The sequence below is a fragment of the Mobula hypostoma genome, chromosome 30, assembly GCF_963921235.1.
Source record: "Mobula hypostoma chromosome 30, sMobHyp1.1, whole genome shotgun sequence".
Taxonomy (NCBI): domain Eukaryota; kingdom Metazoa; phylum Chordata; class Chondrichthyes; order Myliobatiformes; family Myliobatidae; genus Mobula; species Mobula hypostoma.
In genome coordinates, this window is record NC_086126.1 from 7,505,193 (window position 1) to 7,520,541 (window position 15,349).

At 56.4% G+C, this 15,349-nt stretch overlaps 1 protein-coding gene across 1 annotated transcript in view; it reads right to left on the reverse strand.

Moving 5' to 3' along the window:
* Nucleotides 1-15,349, reverse strand: part of LOC134339546 (fermitin family homolog 3-like) — a 93,257-nt gene that overhangs the window by 12,567 nt on the left and 65,341 nt on the right. Inside the window, exons 6-10 of the mRNA XM_063036159.1 lie at nucleotides 14,643-14,745; nucleotides 11,514-11,621; nucleotides 9,574-9,705; nucleotides 2,889-2,938; nucleotides 297-418 (exon numbers count right to left, since the gene is read on the reverse strand). Of these exons, the coding sequence (XP_062892229.1) occupies nucleotides 297-418; nucleotides 2,889-2,938; nucleotides 9,574-9,705; nucleotides 11,514-11,621; nucleotides 14,643-14,745 (515 nt within the window). The remainder of the gene's footprint in view (nucleotides 1-296; nucleotides 419-2,888; nucleotides 2,939-9,573; nucleotides 9,706-11,513; nucleotides 11,622-14,642; nucleotides 14,746-15,349) is intronic.

Consider the following 15,349-nt stretch of genomic DNA (forward strand, 5'->3'; position numbering starts at 1 on the left):
TGTTTTCAACCGGCCATTCAGGCAACAGAAGTCTTGCTACTGTGGTCGACAGTCCAGTGTGACCGTACCCGGAATCCCCATAAAAACTGAGAGGGAAAATGGATTGGCCAATGACTGGCAGACTCGATGGGCCAAATGGCCTAATTTTGCTCCAGTATCTTATGGATACTGCCTTTTGAAGATTTCCTCAAAACTACCCTGAGATTCATTTTCTTGCGGGCTTTCACAGTAGAACAAAGAAATATAACAGAACCAATGAAAAGCTCCACACAAAGAAAGGGCTGGAATGGGCTCACCTTTGAGGTTCATCTGGTGAATTGGCTCGCCAAATGACTCTGGATTTTTATAACAGGATACTGTCATCTCTTTGAATATACACCAGTACTGCTTGTAGGCCTTCAGTGTTAGCTTCTTGGGCCTGTGAGGCAATAAAGAGGTTTAAGTCCACCATCTACCTGCACCCTCCCCGCTTGTGGAAAACTTGCGACCAGATGTTAGGCCGGTCCGGCCTCCTGGACCTCAGTAAATCCCGGGAGGGTGTCCCGAGATCACTGGCCGCGATAACGTAGCAAGAAGACCCGCTGGTTCGGAGTCCCGGAGAGCCAAGTTCAATCCCGGCCTCCAGCACTGTTTGTGTGCGGAGTTTGTGACCGCGTGGGTCTCCCCACCATGCTCCGGTCTCTTCCCAAATCCCAAAGGTGCGCGGGTGGGTTAATTGCTGTGAATTGGGCCCCTGCTCCCCTCCCTGTCTCTATAACCCACTCCGGTCCCTACACCCCTCCCCGTCTCTGTAACCCCCTCCGGCCCCTACACCCCTCCCTGTCTCTATAACCCACTCCGGTCCCTACACCCCTCCCTGTCTCTGTAACCCCCTCCGGCCCCTACACCCCTCCCCGTCTCTATAACTCCCTCTGGCCCCTACACCCCTCCCCGTCTCTGTAACCCCCTCCGGCCCCTACACCCCTCCCCCTCTCTGTAACCCCCTCCGGCCCCTACACCCCTCCCCGTCTCTGTAACCCCCTCCGGCCCCTACACCCCTCCCCCTCTCTGTAACCCCCTCCGGCCCCTACACCCCTCCCCGTCTCTGTAACCCCCTCCGGCCCCTACACCCCTCCCCGTCTCTGTAACCCCTTCCGGCCCCTACACCCCTCCTCCTCTCTGTAACCCCCTCTGGCCCCTACACCCCTCCCCGTCTCTGTAACCCCCTCCGGTCCCTACACCCCTCCCTGTCTCTGTAACCCACTCCGGCCCCTACACCCCCCCGTCTCTGTAACCCCCTCTGGCCCCCACACCCCTCCCTGTCTCTGTAACCCCCTCCATCCCCTACACCCATCCCTGTCTCTGTAACCCCCTCCAGCCCCTACACCCCTCCCCGTCTCTGTAACCCCCTCCATCCCCTACACCTCTCCCCGTCTCTGTAACCCGCTCTGACCCCTACACCCCTACCCATCTCTGTAACCCCCTCCGGCCCCTACATCCCTCCCCATCTCTGTAACCCCCTCCAGTCCCTACACCCCTCCCTGTCTCTATAACCCACTTCGGTCCCTACAACCCTCCCTGTCTCTATAACCCACTCCAGCCCCTACACCCCTCCCTGTCTCAGTAACCCACTCTGGCCCCTACACCCCTCCCTGTCTCTACAACCCACTCCGGTCCCTACACCCCTCCCTGTCTCTATAACCCACTCCGGCCCCTACACCCCCCCCGTCTCTGTAACCCCCTCTGGCCCCCACACCCCTCCCTGTCTCTGTAACCCCCTCCATCCCCTACACCCATCCCCGTCTCTGTAACCCCCTCCGGCCCCTATACCCCTCCCTGTCTCTGTAACCCCCTCCGGCCCCAACACACCTCCCCGTCTCTGTAACCCCTCCGGCCCCTACACCCCTCTCCATCTCTGTAACCCCCTCCGGCCCCTACACCCCTCCCCGTCTCTGTAAACCCCTCCATCCCCTACACCTCTCCCAGTCTCTGTAACCCCCTCTGACCCCTACACCCCTACCCGTCTCTGTAACCCCCTCCAGCCCCTACATCCCTCCCCATCTCTGTAACCCCCTCCAGTTCCTACACCCCTCCCTGTCTCTGTAACCCCCTCTGGCCCCTGCACCCCTCCCTGTCTCTGTAACCCCCTCTGGCCCCTACACCCCTCCCTGTCTCTGTAACCCCCTCCAGCCCCTACACCCCTCCCTGTCTCTGTAACCCCCTCTGGCTCCTACTTTGCTAACTTTAAAATATCAGCGGCTTTCCGCTCGAAGTTTCGATTGACTTTGACACCTCTGTCTTTAGTAACTTCAAAATATCATCAGCTGTCCGCTTGAAGTTTTAATGAACTTTTAACACTTTTATTGTCCTTACTAACTTCAAAATATCATCGGCTGTCTGCTTGAAATTTCGTTTGACTGTAACACCTCTATTGTGAATGGCGATTGATCTCGCAAGTAAGAAATTCGAACATATGCGATTTACAGTGTTCAATATCTGTAACTGATAAGTCAATTCTGTATAAAAATAGCAGTTCACTGTTCTGACTTGAGAACAGTGTGAGTGACTGGGTCTATGCTGTTCTTCTTGTGCACAAGTAAGATATAAAGTAGGTTTGAGTCGTATGAGTGTGTGTGTTCTGCGTCCAGGTATTTTGGTTATTTAATTTAATTTTATTATTGGCTGCAGTTACTCCGACATTACAGAGAGGGGGAATGGTCACGGGAGGGATCAGGAGACTGAACGAGTCACTGGGGCAATGGTTGAGCTCAGGGTGTAATGGGGAGGACAGACCAGTGTCAACACTCCCTACCAAACACTCATCTCCTGTTAACGTTCTCACATCGGACTGGGTCTGGACCTCCTTCCCGGACTGGCGCTACCTCCCCCCGCCACGAGGGCCGACCTACCTGAAGAGCTTGAGGTTGTCTCGTAGCTCCGGAATCGAGGTGATGCTGTCCTGGAGAGGAGGAGGTCGGAATTCTTTAGCATTTCCCGGACCATGTTTCTTTCCCACATTCCCCCACTCCCCACCCCAACACCAACCCCCATTCGTTCCCCATCGCCAGTGAGACATCCTGCTGGGCCATTCAATTTGGAAACATCCCACTCTTCGGGTTCAAGAGCCATGGGGTAACGTTACAGCTATATAAGACCTTAGTTAAAACCCACTTGGAGGACTGTGTTCAGTTCTGGTCACCTCACTATAGGGAGGATGTGGATACTGTAGAAAGGGTGCAGAGGAGATTCACAGGGATGTTGCCTGGATTGGGGAGCATGCCTTATGAGAATAGGTTGAGTGAACTCGGCCTTTTCTCCTTGGAGCAACGGAGGATGAGAGGTGACCTGATAGAGGTGTATAAGATGATGAGAGGCATTGATCGTGTGGAATAGTCAGAGGCTTTTCCCCAGGGCTGAAATGGCTAACACAAGGGAGCATCGTTTTAAGGTGCTTGGAAGTAGGTACGAGGGATAAATTTTTCACACAGAGTGGTGGGTGCGTGGAATGGGCTGCGGGCGGCGGTGGTGGAGATGGATACGATAGGGTCTTTTAAGAGGCTCTCAGGTAGGTACATGGAGCTTGGGAAAATAGAGGGCTGTGCGGTAGGGTAATTTTAGACAGTTTCTAGAGTAGGTTACGTGGTTGGCACTGTAAGGTGCTGTAGATTTCGATGTTCTATGTTCACTCAAAGTCACTCCCAACACAAGCTGTCCAGGAGAGTCAGAGATGGAAACAAGCCCCAAGGGCCCACTCACCCATTCTGACTAAGTGCCCAAGTCAGCTGCACGTGGCCCATTCCCCGCCCTGGGGTCCTCAGAGTCCTTGCTTGATGTTATTGGTCCATCCATGGCATTAAAAAAACCCTGCTCTAAACCTTTCATCTCCACGTACCAACCCAAATGTCTTTCAATCATTGTAACTGTACTCAGCTACGTCACTTCCAGCTTGCTGTTTGTACCCAACGCCCTCCATGCAGAGAAACCCACTCAAGTCCTTTTAAATCTGTCCGAACTCACTCTAAACCAATCTCCCATGGTTTTAGACTGCACTCCCCTGGGACAAGGTCTGTCCCTCCTGCCCTCATGATCTTACAAGTCTCTCTCAGGTCACCTTTGAACCTTCTTCATTCCTTGGAAACAATCCCAACTGATCTGGTCTCCCCTTGAGACACAATCCCTCCAGTACTGACAACGTCCCTGTGAATCTTCACTGCACCCTCCCTCCCCTTAATCACATTTCAGATAGCAACTATAAAACCCACAAACACACTGACCCTCACTGGGGGACGGTCCCACACACACACTGACCCTCACTGGGGGACGATCACACACACACTGACCCTCACTGGGGGACGGTCCCACACACACACTGACCCTCACTGGGGGACGGTCTCCCACACACACTGACCCTCACTGGGGGACGGTCTCCCACACACACTGACCCTCACTGGGGGACGGTCTCCCACACACACTGACCCTCACTGGTGGACGGTCTCCCACACACACTGACCCTCACTGGGGGACGATCACACACACACTGACCCTCACTGGGGGACGATCACACACACACTGACCCTCACTGGGGGACGGTCCCACACACACACTGACCCTCACTGGGGGACGGTCCCACACTCACACTGACCCTCACTGGGGGACGGTCCCACACACACACTGACCCTCACTGGGGGACGGTCTCCCACACACACTGACCCTCACTGGGGGACTGTCACACACACACTGACCCTCACTGGGGGACGGTCCCACAGACACACACTGACCCTCACTAGGGGGCAGTCACACACACACACACACACACACACACACACTGACCCTCACTGGGGGACGGTCCCACACACACACACACACACACTGACCCTCACTGAGGGATGGTCCCACACACACTGACCCTCACCGGGGGACGGTCCCACACACACTGACCCTCACCGGGGGACGGTCCCACACACACACTGACCCTCACTGGGGGACGGTCACACACACACACACACTGACCCTCACCGGGGGACGGTCCCACACACACACACACTGACCCTCACTGGGGGACGGTCACACACACACACACACTGACCCTCACCGGGGGACGGTCACACACACACACACACACACACACACACACACACACACACACACTGACCCTCACTGGGGGACGGTCACACACACACACACACACACTGACCCTCACTGGGGGACGGTCCCACACACACTGACCCTCACTGGGGGACGGTCCCACACACACTGACCCTCACTGGGGGACGGTCCCACACACACACACTGACCCTCACTGGGGGACAGTCCCACACACACTCACAATGACCCTCACTGGGGGACGGTCCCACACACACTCACAATGACCCTCACTGGGGGACGGTCCCACACACACACTGACCCTCACTGGGGGACGGTCCCACACACACTGACCCTCACTGGGGGACGGTCCCACACACACACTGACCCTCACTGGGGGACGGTCACACACACACTGACCCTCACTGGGGGACGGTCCCACACACACACACTGACCCTCACTGGGGGACGGTCCCACACACACTCAATGACCCTCACTGGGGGACGGTCCCACACACACTCACAATGACCCTCACTGGGGGACGGTCCCACACACACACTGACCCTCACTGGGGGACGGTCCCACACACACTGACCCTCACTGGGGGACGGTCCCACACACACTGACCCTCACTGGGGGACGGTCTCCCACACACACTGACCCTCACTGGGGGACGGTCACACACACACTGACCCTCACTGGGGGACGGTCACACACACACTTACCCTCACTGGGGGACGGTCCCACACACACACACTGACCCTCACTGGGGGACGGTCCCACACACACACACACTGACCCTCACTGGGGAACAGTCACACACACACACACTGACCCTCACTGGGGGACGGTCCCACACACACACACACTGACCCTCACTGGGGGATGGGTCACACACACACACACTGACCCTCACTGGGGGACAGTCACACACACACACACACACACACACACACACACACACTGACCCTCACTGGGGGATGGTCCCACACACACACACACACACACTGACCCTCACTGGGGAACAGTCACACACACACACACACACACACACACACACACACACTGACCCTCACTGGGGAACAGTCACACACACACACACTGACCCTCACTGGGGGACGGTCCCACACACACACACACTGACCCTCACTGGGGAACAGTCACACACACACACACTGACCCTCACTGGGGGACAGTCACACACACACACACACACACACACTGACCCTCACTGGGGAACGGTCCCACACACACACACTGACCCTCACTGGGGGACGATCCCACACACACACACTGACCCTCACTGGGGAACAGTCACACACACACACTGACCCTCACTGGGGAACAGTCACACACACACACACACACACACACACACACACACACTGACCCTCACTGGGGGACGGTCACACACACACACACACTGACCCTCACCGGGGGACGGTCACACACACACACACACACACACACACACACACACACACACTGACCCTCACTGGGGGACAGTCACACACACACACACACACACACTGACCCTCACTGGGGGACGGTCCCACACACACTGACCCTCACTGGGGGACGGTCCCACACACACTGACCCTCACTGGGGGAACGGTCCCACACACACTTACCCTCACTGGGGGACAGTCCCACACACACACACTGACCCTCACTGGGGAACAGTCACACACACACACACACTGACCCTCACTGGGGGATGGTCCCACACACACACACTGACCCTCACTGGGGAACAGTCACACACACACACACACTGACCCTCACTGGGGGAACGGTCCCACACACACACACTGACCCTCACTGGGGGACGGTCCCACACACACTTACCCTCACTGGGGGACAGTCCCACACACACACTGACCCTCACTGGGGAACAGTCACACACACACACACACACACACACACACACTGACCCTCACTGGGGAATGGTCCCACACACACTGACCCTCACTGGGGAACAGTCACACACACACACACACTGACTCTCACTGGGGGACGGTCCCACACACACACTGACCCTCACTGGGGGACGGTCACACACACACACTGACCCTCACTGGGGAACAGTCACACACACACACACACTGACCCTCACTGGGGGACGGTCCCACACACACACTGACCCTCACTGGGGGACGGTCCCACACACACACACTGACCCTCACTGGGGGACAGTCCCACACACACACTGACCCTCACTGGGGGACGGTCCCACTCACACTGACCCTCACTGGGGGACGGTCCCACACACACTCACAATGACCCTCACTGGGGGATGGTCCCACACACACACTGACCCTCACTGGGGGACGGTCCCACACACACACACACACACTGACCCTCACTGGGGGACTGTCCCACACACACACACACACTGACCCTCACTGGGGGACGGTCCCACCCACACACACTCACACTGACCCTCACTGAGGGACGGTCTCACACACACACACTGACCCTCACTGGGGGACAGTCCCACACACACACACTGACCCTCACTGGGGGATGGTCCCACACACACTGACCCTCACGGGGGGACAGTCCCACACACACACTGACCCTCACTGGGGGATGGTCCCACACACACACACTGACCCTCACTGGGGGACGGTCCCACACACACACACTGACCCTCACTGGGGGATGGTCCCACACACACACACTGACCCTCACTGGGGGATGGTCCCACACACACTGACCCTCACTGGGGGATGGTCCCACACACACACACTGACCCTCACTGGGGGATGGTCCCACACACACTGACCCTCACTGGGGGACGGTCCCACACACACACACACACACTGACCCTCACTGGGGGACGGTCCCACACACACTGACCCTCACTGGGGGACGGTCTCCCACACACACTGACCCTCACTGGGGGACAGTCCCACACACACACACTGACCCTCACTGGGGGACGGTCTCCCACACACACTGACCCTCACTGGGGGACAGTCCCACACACACACACTGACCCTCACTGGGGAACAGTCACACACACACTGACCCTCACTGGGGAACAGTCACACACACACACACTGACTCTCACTGGGGGACGGTCCCACACACACACTGACCCTCACTGGGGGATGGTCCCACACACACACACACACACTGACCCTCACCGGGGGACGGTCCCACACACACACTCACACACTGACCCTCACTGGGGGACGGTTCCACACACACACACTGACCCTCACTGGGGGACGATCCCACACACACACACTGACCCTCACTGGGGGACGGTCCCACACACACACACACTGACCCTCACTGGGGGACGGTCACACACACACACACACACACACACACTGACCCTCACTGGGGAACGGTCACACACACACACACACTGACCCTCACTGGGGGACGGTTCCACACACACACTGACCCTCACTGGGGAATGGTCCCACACACACACACACACTGACCCTCACTGGGGGACGGTTCCACACACACACTGACCCTCACTGGGGGACGGTTCCACACTCACACACTGACCCTCACTGGGGGACAGTCCCACACACACACTGACCCTCACTGGGGGACGGTCCCACACACACACTGACCCTCACTGGGGAACAGTCACACACACACACACTGACCCTCACTGGGGGACGGTCCCACACACACACACACTGACCCTCACTGGGGGACGGTCACACACACACACACTGACCCTCACTGGGGGATGGACCCACACACACACACACTGACCCTCACTGGGGGACGGTTCCACACACACACTGACCCTCACTGGGGAATGGTCCCACACACACACACACACTGACCCTCACTGGGGGACGGTCCCACACACACAATGACCCTCACTGGGGGACGGTTCCACACACACACTGACCCTCACTGGGGGACGGTTCCACACACACACTGACCCTCACTGGGGGACGGTTCCACACACACAATGACCCTCACTGGGGGACGGTTCCACACTCACACACTGACCCTCACTGGGGGACGGTTCCACACACACACTGACCCTCACTGGGGACGGTCACACACATACTGACCCTCACTGGGGGACGGTCCCACACACACAATGACCCTCACTGGGGGACGGTCCCACACACACAATGACCCTCACTGGGGGACGGTTCCACACTCACACACTGACCCTCACTGGGGGACGGTTCCACACTCACACGCTGACCCTCACTGGGGGACGGTCCCACCCACACACTGACCCTCACTGGGGGATGGTCCCACACACACAATGACCCTCACTGGGGGATGGTCCCACACACACAATGACCCTCACTGGGGGACGGTTCCACACACACACTGACCCTCACTGGGGGACGGTTCCACACACACACTGACCCTCACTGGGGGACGGTCCCACACACACACTCACACTGACTCTCACAGGGTCTCACACACAAACAGACGCACGTGTGCACACAGTAACACGAAAGTAACAGAGACACATGATTACAGAGGGGCAGGAGCAGCAAAATCCCCTTTACCAGGACATCCTTTGGGTTCGATCCCTCCAGCTTCACCTCCAGAGTGGAAAGTGCGGCCTCCACCTCATCCAGGTCTGAGTCCTTCTGGGTTTCCTCGATATCCCCCGACTGCGAGCACTTGTTTATGTGGTACTGGTTACGGACAAGATGAAACACCATCAGGACTGGCAGCCCGAGCCCCCCACCCCACGTTACAGACTCGTCCGGATCACCCGGTCGATGCCTGACGTCAGGATCAGCAGTGAGAACAGACCCTGATCTTATCCAGTCTGCTGCCTGGTGACAGGGCACAGCTGGAGGGTGTCCGATCCAGATTGACCTCATCCAGGGAGATCTGACCAGACTGGGTACAGGGAGCTTCACTCTGTGTCTGACCCCGGGAGTGTGTGATGGGACAATGTAGAGGGAGCTTCACTCTGTGTCTGACCCCAGGGAGTGTGTGATGGGACGGTGTGGAGGGAGCTTCACTCTGTGTCTCACCCCGGGAGTGTGTGATGGGACGGTGTGGAGGGAGCTTCACTCTGTGTCTGACCCCGGGAGAGTGTGATGGGAGGTGCGGAGGGAGCTTCACTCTGTGTCTGACCCCAGGGGTGTGTGATGGGACGGTGTGGAGGGAGCTTCACTTTGTGTCTGACCCCGGGAGTGTGTGATGGGACAGTGTGGAGGGAGCTTCACTTTGTGTCTGACCCCGGGAGTGTGTGATGGGACAATGTAGAGGGAGCTTCACTCTGTGTCTGACCCCGGGAGTGTGTGATGGGACAATGTAGAGGGAGCTTCACTCTGTGTCTGACCCCGGGGGTGTGTGATGGGACGGTGTGGAGGGAGCTTCACTTTCTGTCTGACCCCGGGAGTGTGTGATGGGACAGTGTGGAGGGAGCTTCACTTTGTGTCTGACCCCGGGAGTGTGTGATGGGACAATGTAGAGGGAGCTTCACTCTGTGTCTGACCCCGGGAGTGTGTGATGGGACAATGTAGAGGGAGCTTCACTCTGTGTCTGACCCCAGGGAGTGTGTGATGGGACGGTGTGGAGGGAGCTTCACTCTGTGTCTGACCCCGGGAGAGTGTGATGGGAGGTGCGGAGGGAGCTTCACTCTGTGTCTGACCCCGGGGGTGTGTGATGGGACGGTGTGGAGGGAGCTTCACTCTGTGTCTGACCCCGGGAGTGTGTGATGGGACGGTGCGGAGGGAGCTTCACTCTGTGTCTGATCCCGGGAGTGTGTGATGGGGCGGTGCGGAAAGAGCTTCACTCTGTGTCTGATCCCGGGAGTGTGTGATGGGACGGTGCGGAGGGAGCTTCACTCAGTGTCTGACCCCGGGAGTGTGTGATGAGACGGTGCGGAGGGAAGTTCACTCTGTGTCTGACCCCGGGAGTGTGTGATGGGACGGTGTGGAGGGAGCTTCACTCTGTGTCTGACCCCGGGAGTGTGTGATGGGACAATGTAGAGGGAGCTTCACTCTGTGTCTGACCCCGGGAGTGTGTGATGGGACGGTGTGGAGGGAGCTTCACTTTGTGTCTGACCCCGGGAGTGTGTGATGGGACAGTGTGGAGGGAGCTTCACTCTGTGTCTGACCCCGGGAGTGTGTGATGGGACAATGTAGAGGGAGCTTCACTCTGTGTCTGACCCCGGGAGTGTGTGATGGGACAATGTAGAGGGAGCTTCACTCTGTGTCTGACCCCGGGAGTGTGTGATGGGACGGTGTGGAGGGAGCTTCACTCTGTGTCTGACCCCGGGAGTGTGTGATGGGACAATGTAGAGGGAGCTTCACTCTGTGTCTGACCCCGGGAGTGTGTGATGGGACGGTGTGGAGGGAGCTTCACTCTGTGTCTGACCCCGGGAGTGTGTGATGGGACAATGTAGAGGGAGCTTCACTCTGTGTCTGACCCCGGGAGTGTGTGATGGGACGGTGTGGAGGGAGCTACTCTCTATTTTAATTCGTACCTGCAGAGCTCCGAACATCATCATTTCCTCCTCTGTGCACTCGATCTCCTCCAGAAGGACCGCCCACCTGGCCTGCTCGTACAGCTGGTTAATCCTCACCACGTCGTACTGCAGGGCGAGGGACAGAAGCTGGTGAGGGGGGAAGGAAACACTTCTCCGACTGAACCAGAGGGGCACGTGTGAGCTGGTGAGTGACTGCCCCCCAGTGGCAAAGATCCGTATTACCACGCGCTGTCAAAATGGCGCCCTCTCCAGGGCAGCCTGGAGACCACCAGCGGGAAGCAGACAGTGAAGGGACGGGGAAACTCGTGGGCGAGGGGCATTGACAGACCAAAGGGATAACAGCGGGGATTTGCAAAGGGCTACACACATTCACAAAGTGCTGGAGAAACTCAGCAGGTCAGGCAGTGTCTACAGAGGGGGAAGAAACACAGACACGAGGAAATCTGCAGATGCTGGAAATTCAAGTAACACACATCAAAGTTGCTGGTGAACGCAGCAGGCCAGGCAGCATCTCTAGGAAGAGGTACAGTTGACGTTTCGGGCCGGGACCCTTCGTCAGGACTATTTGAAGGAAGAGCTAGTAAGAGATTTGAGGGGGAGATCCGAAATGATAGGAGAAGACAGGAGGGGGAGGGATGGAGCCAAGAGCTGGACAGGTGATTGGCAAAGGGGATATGACAGGATCATGGGACAGGAGGTCCAGGGAGAAGGAAAAGGGGGGGGGGGGAACCAGAGGATGGGCAAGGGGTATATTCAGAGGGACAGAGGGAGAAAAAGGAGAGAGAGGACAGAGAGAAAAGGAAAGTGTGTATATAAATAAATAATGGATGGGGTACAAGAGGGAGGTGGGGTATTAGCAGAAGTTAGAGAAGTCAATGTTCATGCCATCAGGTTGGAGGCTACCCAGATAGAATATAAGGTGTTGTTCCTCCAACCTGAGTGTGGCTTCATCTTTACAGTAGAGGAGGCCGTGGATAGACATATCAGAATGGGAATGGGATGTGGAATTAAAATGTGTGGCCACTGGGAGATCCTGCTTTCTCTGGCGGACAGAGCGTAGGTGTTCTGCGAAATGATCTCCCAGTCTGCGTCGGGTCTCGCCAATGTATAGAAGGCCACATCAGGAGCACCGGACGCAGTATATCACCCCAGCCGACTCACAGGTGAAGTGTCGCCTCACCTGGAAGGACTGTCTTGGGCCCTGAATGATAGTGAGGGAGGAAGTGTAAGGGCATGTGTAGCACTTGTTCCGCTTACAAGGATAAGTGCCAGGATGGAGATGGGTGGGAAGGGATGGAGGGGGACAAATGGACAAATGAGTTGCGTAGGGAGCGATCCCTGCGGAAAGCAGAGAAGGGGGGAGGAGGGAAAGATGTGTTTAGTGGTGGGATCCTGCTGGAGGTGGCGGAAGTTACATACAATTCTGTTGGATCCGGAGGCTGGTGGGGTGGTAGGTGAGGACCAGGGGAACCCTATTCCTGGTGGGGTGGCGGGAGGATGGAGTGAGAGCAGATGTACGTGAAATGGGAGAGATGTGTTTGAGAGCAAAGTTGATGGTGGAGGAAGGGAAGTCCCTTTCTTTAAAAAAGGAAGACATCTCCTTCATCCTGGAATGAAAAGCCTCATCCTGAGAGCAGATGCGTCGGAGACGGAGGAATTGCGAGAAAGGGATGGCATTTTTGCAAGAGACAGGGTGGGAAGGGGAATAGTCCAGGTAGCTGTGAGAGTCCGTAGACTTATAGTAGACATCTGTAGATAAGCTGTCTCCAGAGTTGACTGTTTTTGGTCGAGTCCCTTCATCGGGACTGGACAGGAAGGGGGCAGAAGCCAGAATGAGAGGGTGGGGAGGTGGGGAAAGGGCGCGAGCTGACAGGTGATAGGTGAGACCAGGTGAGAGCGAAGGTGGGACGAAATGAGAAGCTGGGAGCAGGGGGCGACTGGTGGAAAAGGTAAAAGGCTGAAGAAGGAGGAATCCGATGGGAGAGGAGAGTGTTAGCTGTGAGGAGGATGCTAAGAGGATGCAGGGTGACTTGGATAGGTTGGGTGAGTGGGCAAATTCATGGCAGATGCAATTTAATGTGGATAAATGTGAAGTTATCCACTTTGGTGGCAAAAATAGGAAAACAGATTATTATCTGAATGGTGGCCGATTAGGAAAAGGGGAGGTGCAACGAGACCTGGGTGTCATTATACACCAGTCATTGAAAGTGGGCATGCAGGTACAGCAGGCAGTGAAAAAGGCGAATGGTATGCTGGCATTTATAGCAAGAGGATTCGAGTACAGGAGCAGGGATGTACTACTGCAGTTGTACAAGGCCTTGGTGAGACCACACCTGGAGTACTGTGTGTAGTTTTGGTCCCCTCATCTGAGGAAAGACATCCTTGCCATAGAGGGAGTACAAAGAAGGTTCACCAGATTGATTCCTGGGATGGCAAGACTTTCATATGATGAAAGACTGGATTGACTAGGCTTATACTCGTTGGAATTTAGAAGATTGAGGGGGGATCTGATTGAAACATATAAAATCCTAAAGGGATTGGACAGGCTAGATGCAGGAAGATTGTTCCCGATGTTGGGGAAGTCCAGAACGAGGGGTCACAGTTTGAGGATAAAGGGGAAACCTTTTAGGACCAAGATGAGGAAAAACTTCTTCACACAGCGAGTGGTGAATCTGTGGAATTCTCTGCCACAGGAAACAGTTGAGGCCAGTTCGTTAGCTATATTTAAGAGGGAGTTAGATATGGCCCTTGTGGCTAAAGGGATCAGGGGGTATGGAGAGAAGGCAGGTAGAGGGTTCTGAGTTGGATGATCAGCCATGATCATACTGAATGGCGGTGCAGGCTCGAAGGGCCGAATGGCCTACTCCTGCACCTATTTTCTATGTTCCTGTGGGAAGGAGGAGGGGAACTTGGCGGAGGGGATCGTGAGAGAAGGTGTGAGAGGTGAGCAAGGGTTGGGGGAGGGGGATGGAAAAAGAGAGGAGGAGGGAAGGGGGAGAGATTGCCGGAATTTGGAGATGTGTCCTCTGGAAAGGACATATTTTAGGGACTCGCCAAATCAGTGGAAGCTTACCACAGTCTGTGAGGCGAGCCCCTCTCCCACCTCACCCTCTTGAGGCCTTTTACCTTGGTGTCCAGGTCGTAGAAGCTGAAATACTTGAAGCGCAGCAGAAGCCGGTCGTTCTCCTTGATACCCTGAGACATGAGCGAACGGGAGGAGTCCAGCCACCTGAGGAATGAACAGGGTGGGGGGGGGGCGGGGTGGGAGACACAGGGTGAGGAGGCCACATCATAACACCATAAGACACAGGAGCAGAATCAAGCCTCTGGGCTCATCGAGTCTGCTCCTCCATTCCATCAGGGCAGATTTATTATCCCTCTCGACCCCATTCTCCTGCCTTCTCCCCGTAACCTTTGACGCCCTGACTAATGAAGAACCTATCAACCTCAGTTTTAAATATACCCAATGACCTGGCCTCCTCAGCTGCCTGTGGCAACGAATTCCACAGATTCACCACCTCTGGCTAAAGAAATTCCTCCTCACCTCCGGTCTAAATTGGCGTCCCTCTATTCCTTTGGCCCTAGACTCTTCCCCACATCTGCTCTTTCAATGGGTTTCGCCCCATCTTTCCTCTAAGCTCCAGCGAGTTCAGGCCCCGAGCCACAAAATGCTGCTCATACGTTCGCCCTTTTGTTCCCGGGGTGAGGGGACGGACGGAGGGAGGAAAGGAGGGCATTTTGAGGGGACAGGCAGTCGCTGTAAATGGGACTCCAACCACAAAAGGATCTGACCTTCTGTGCCAAGAGGGTTCAGTGTTTCCCCGCCCCCAACT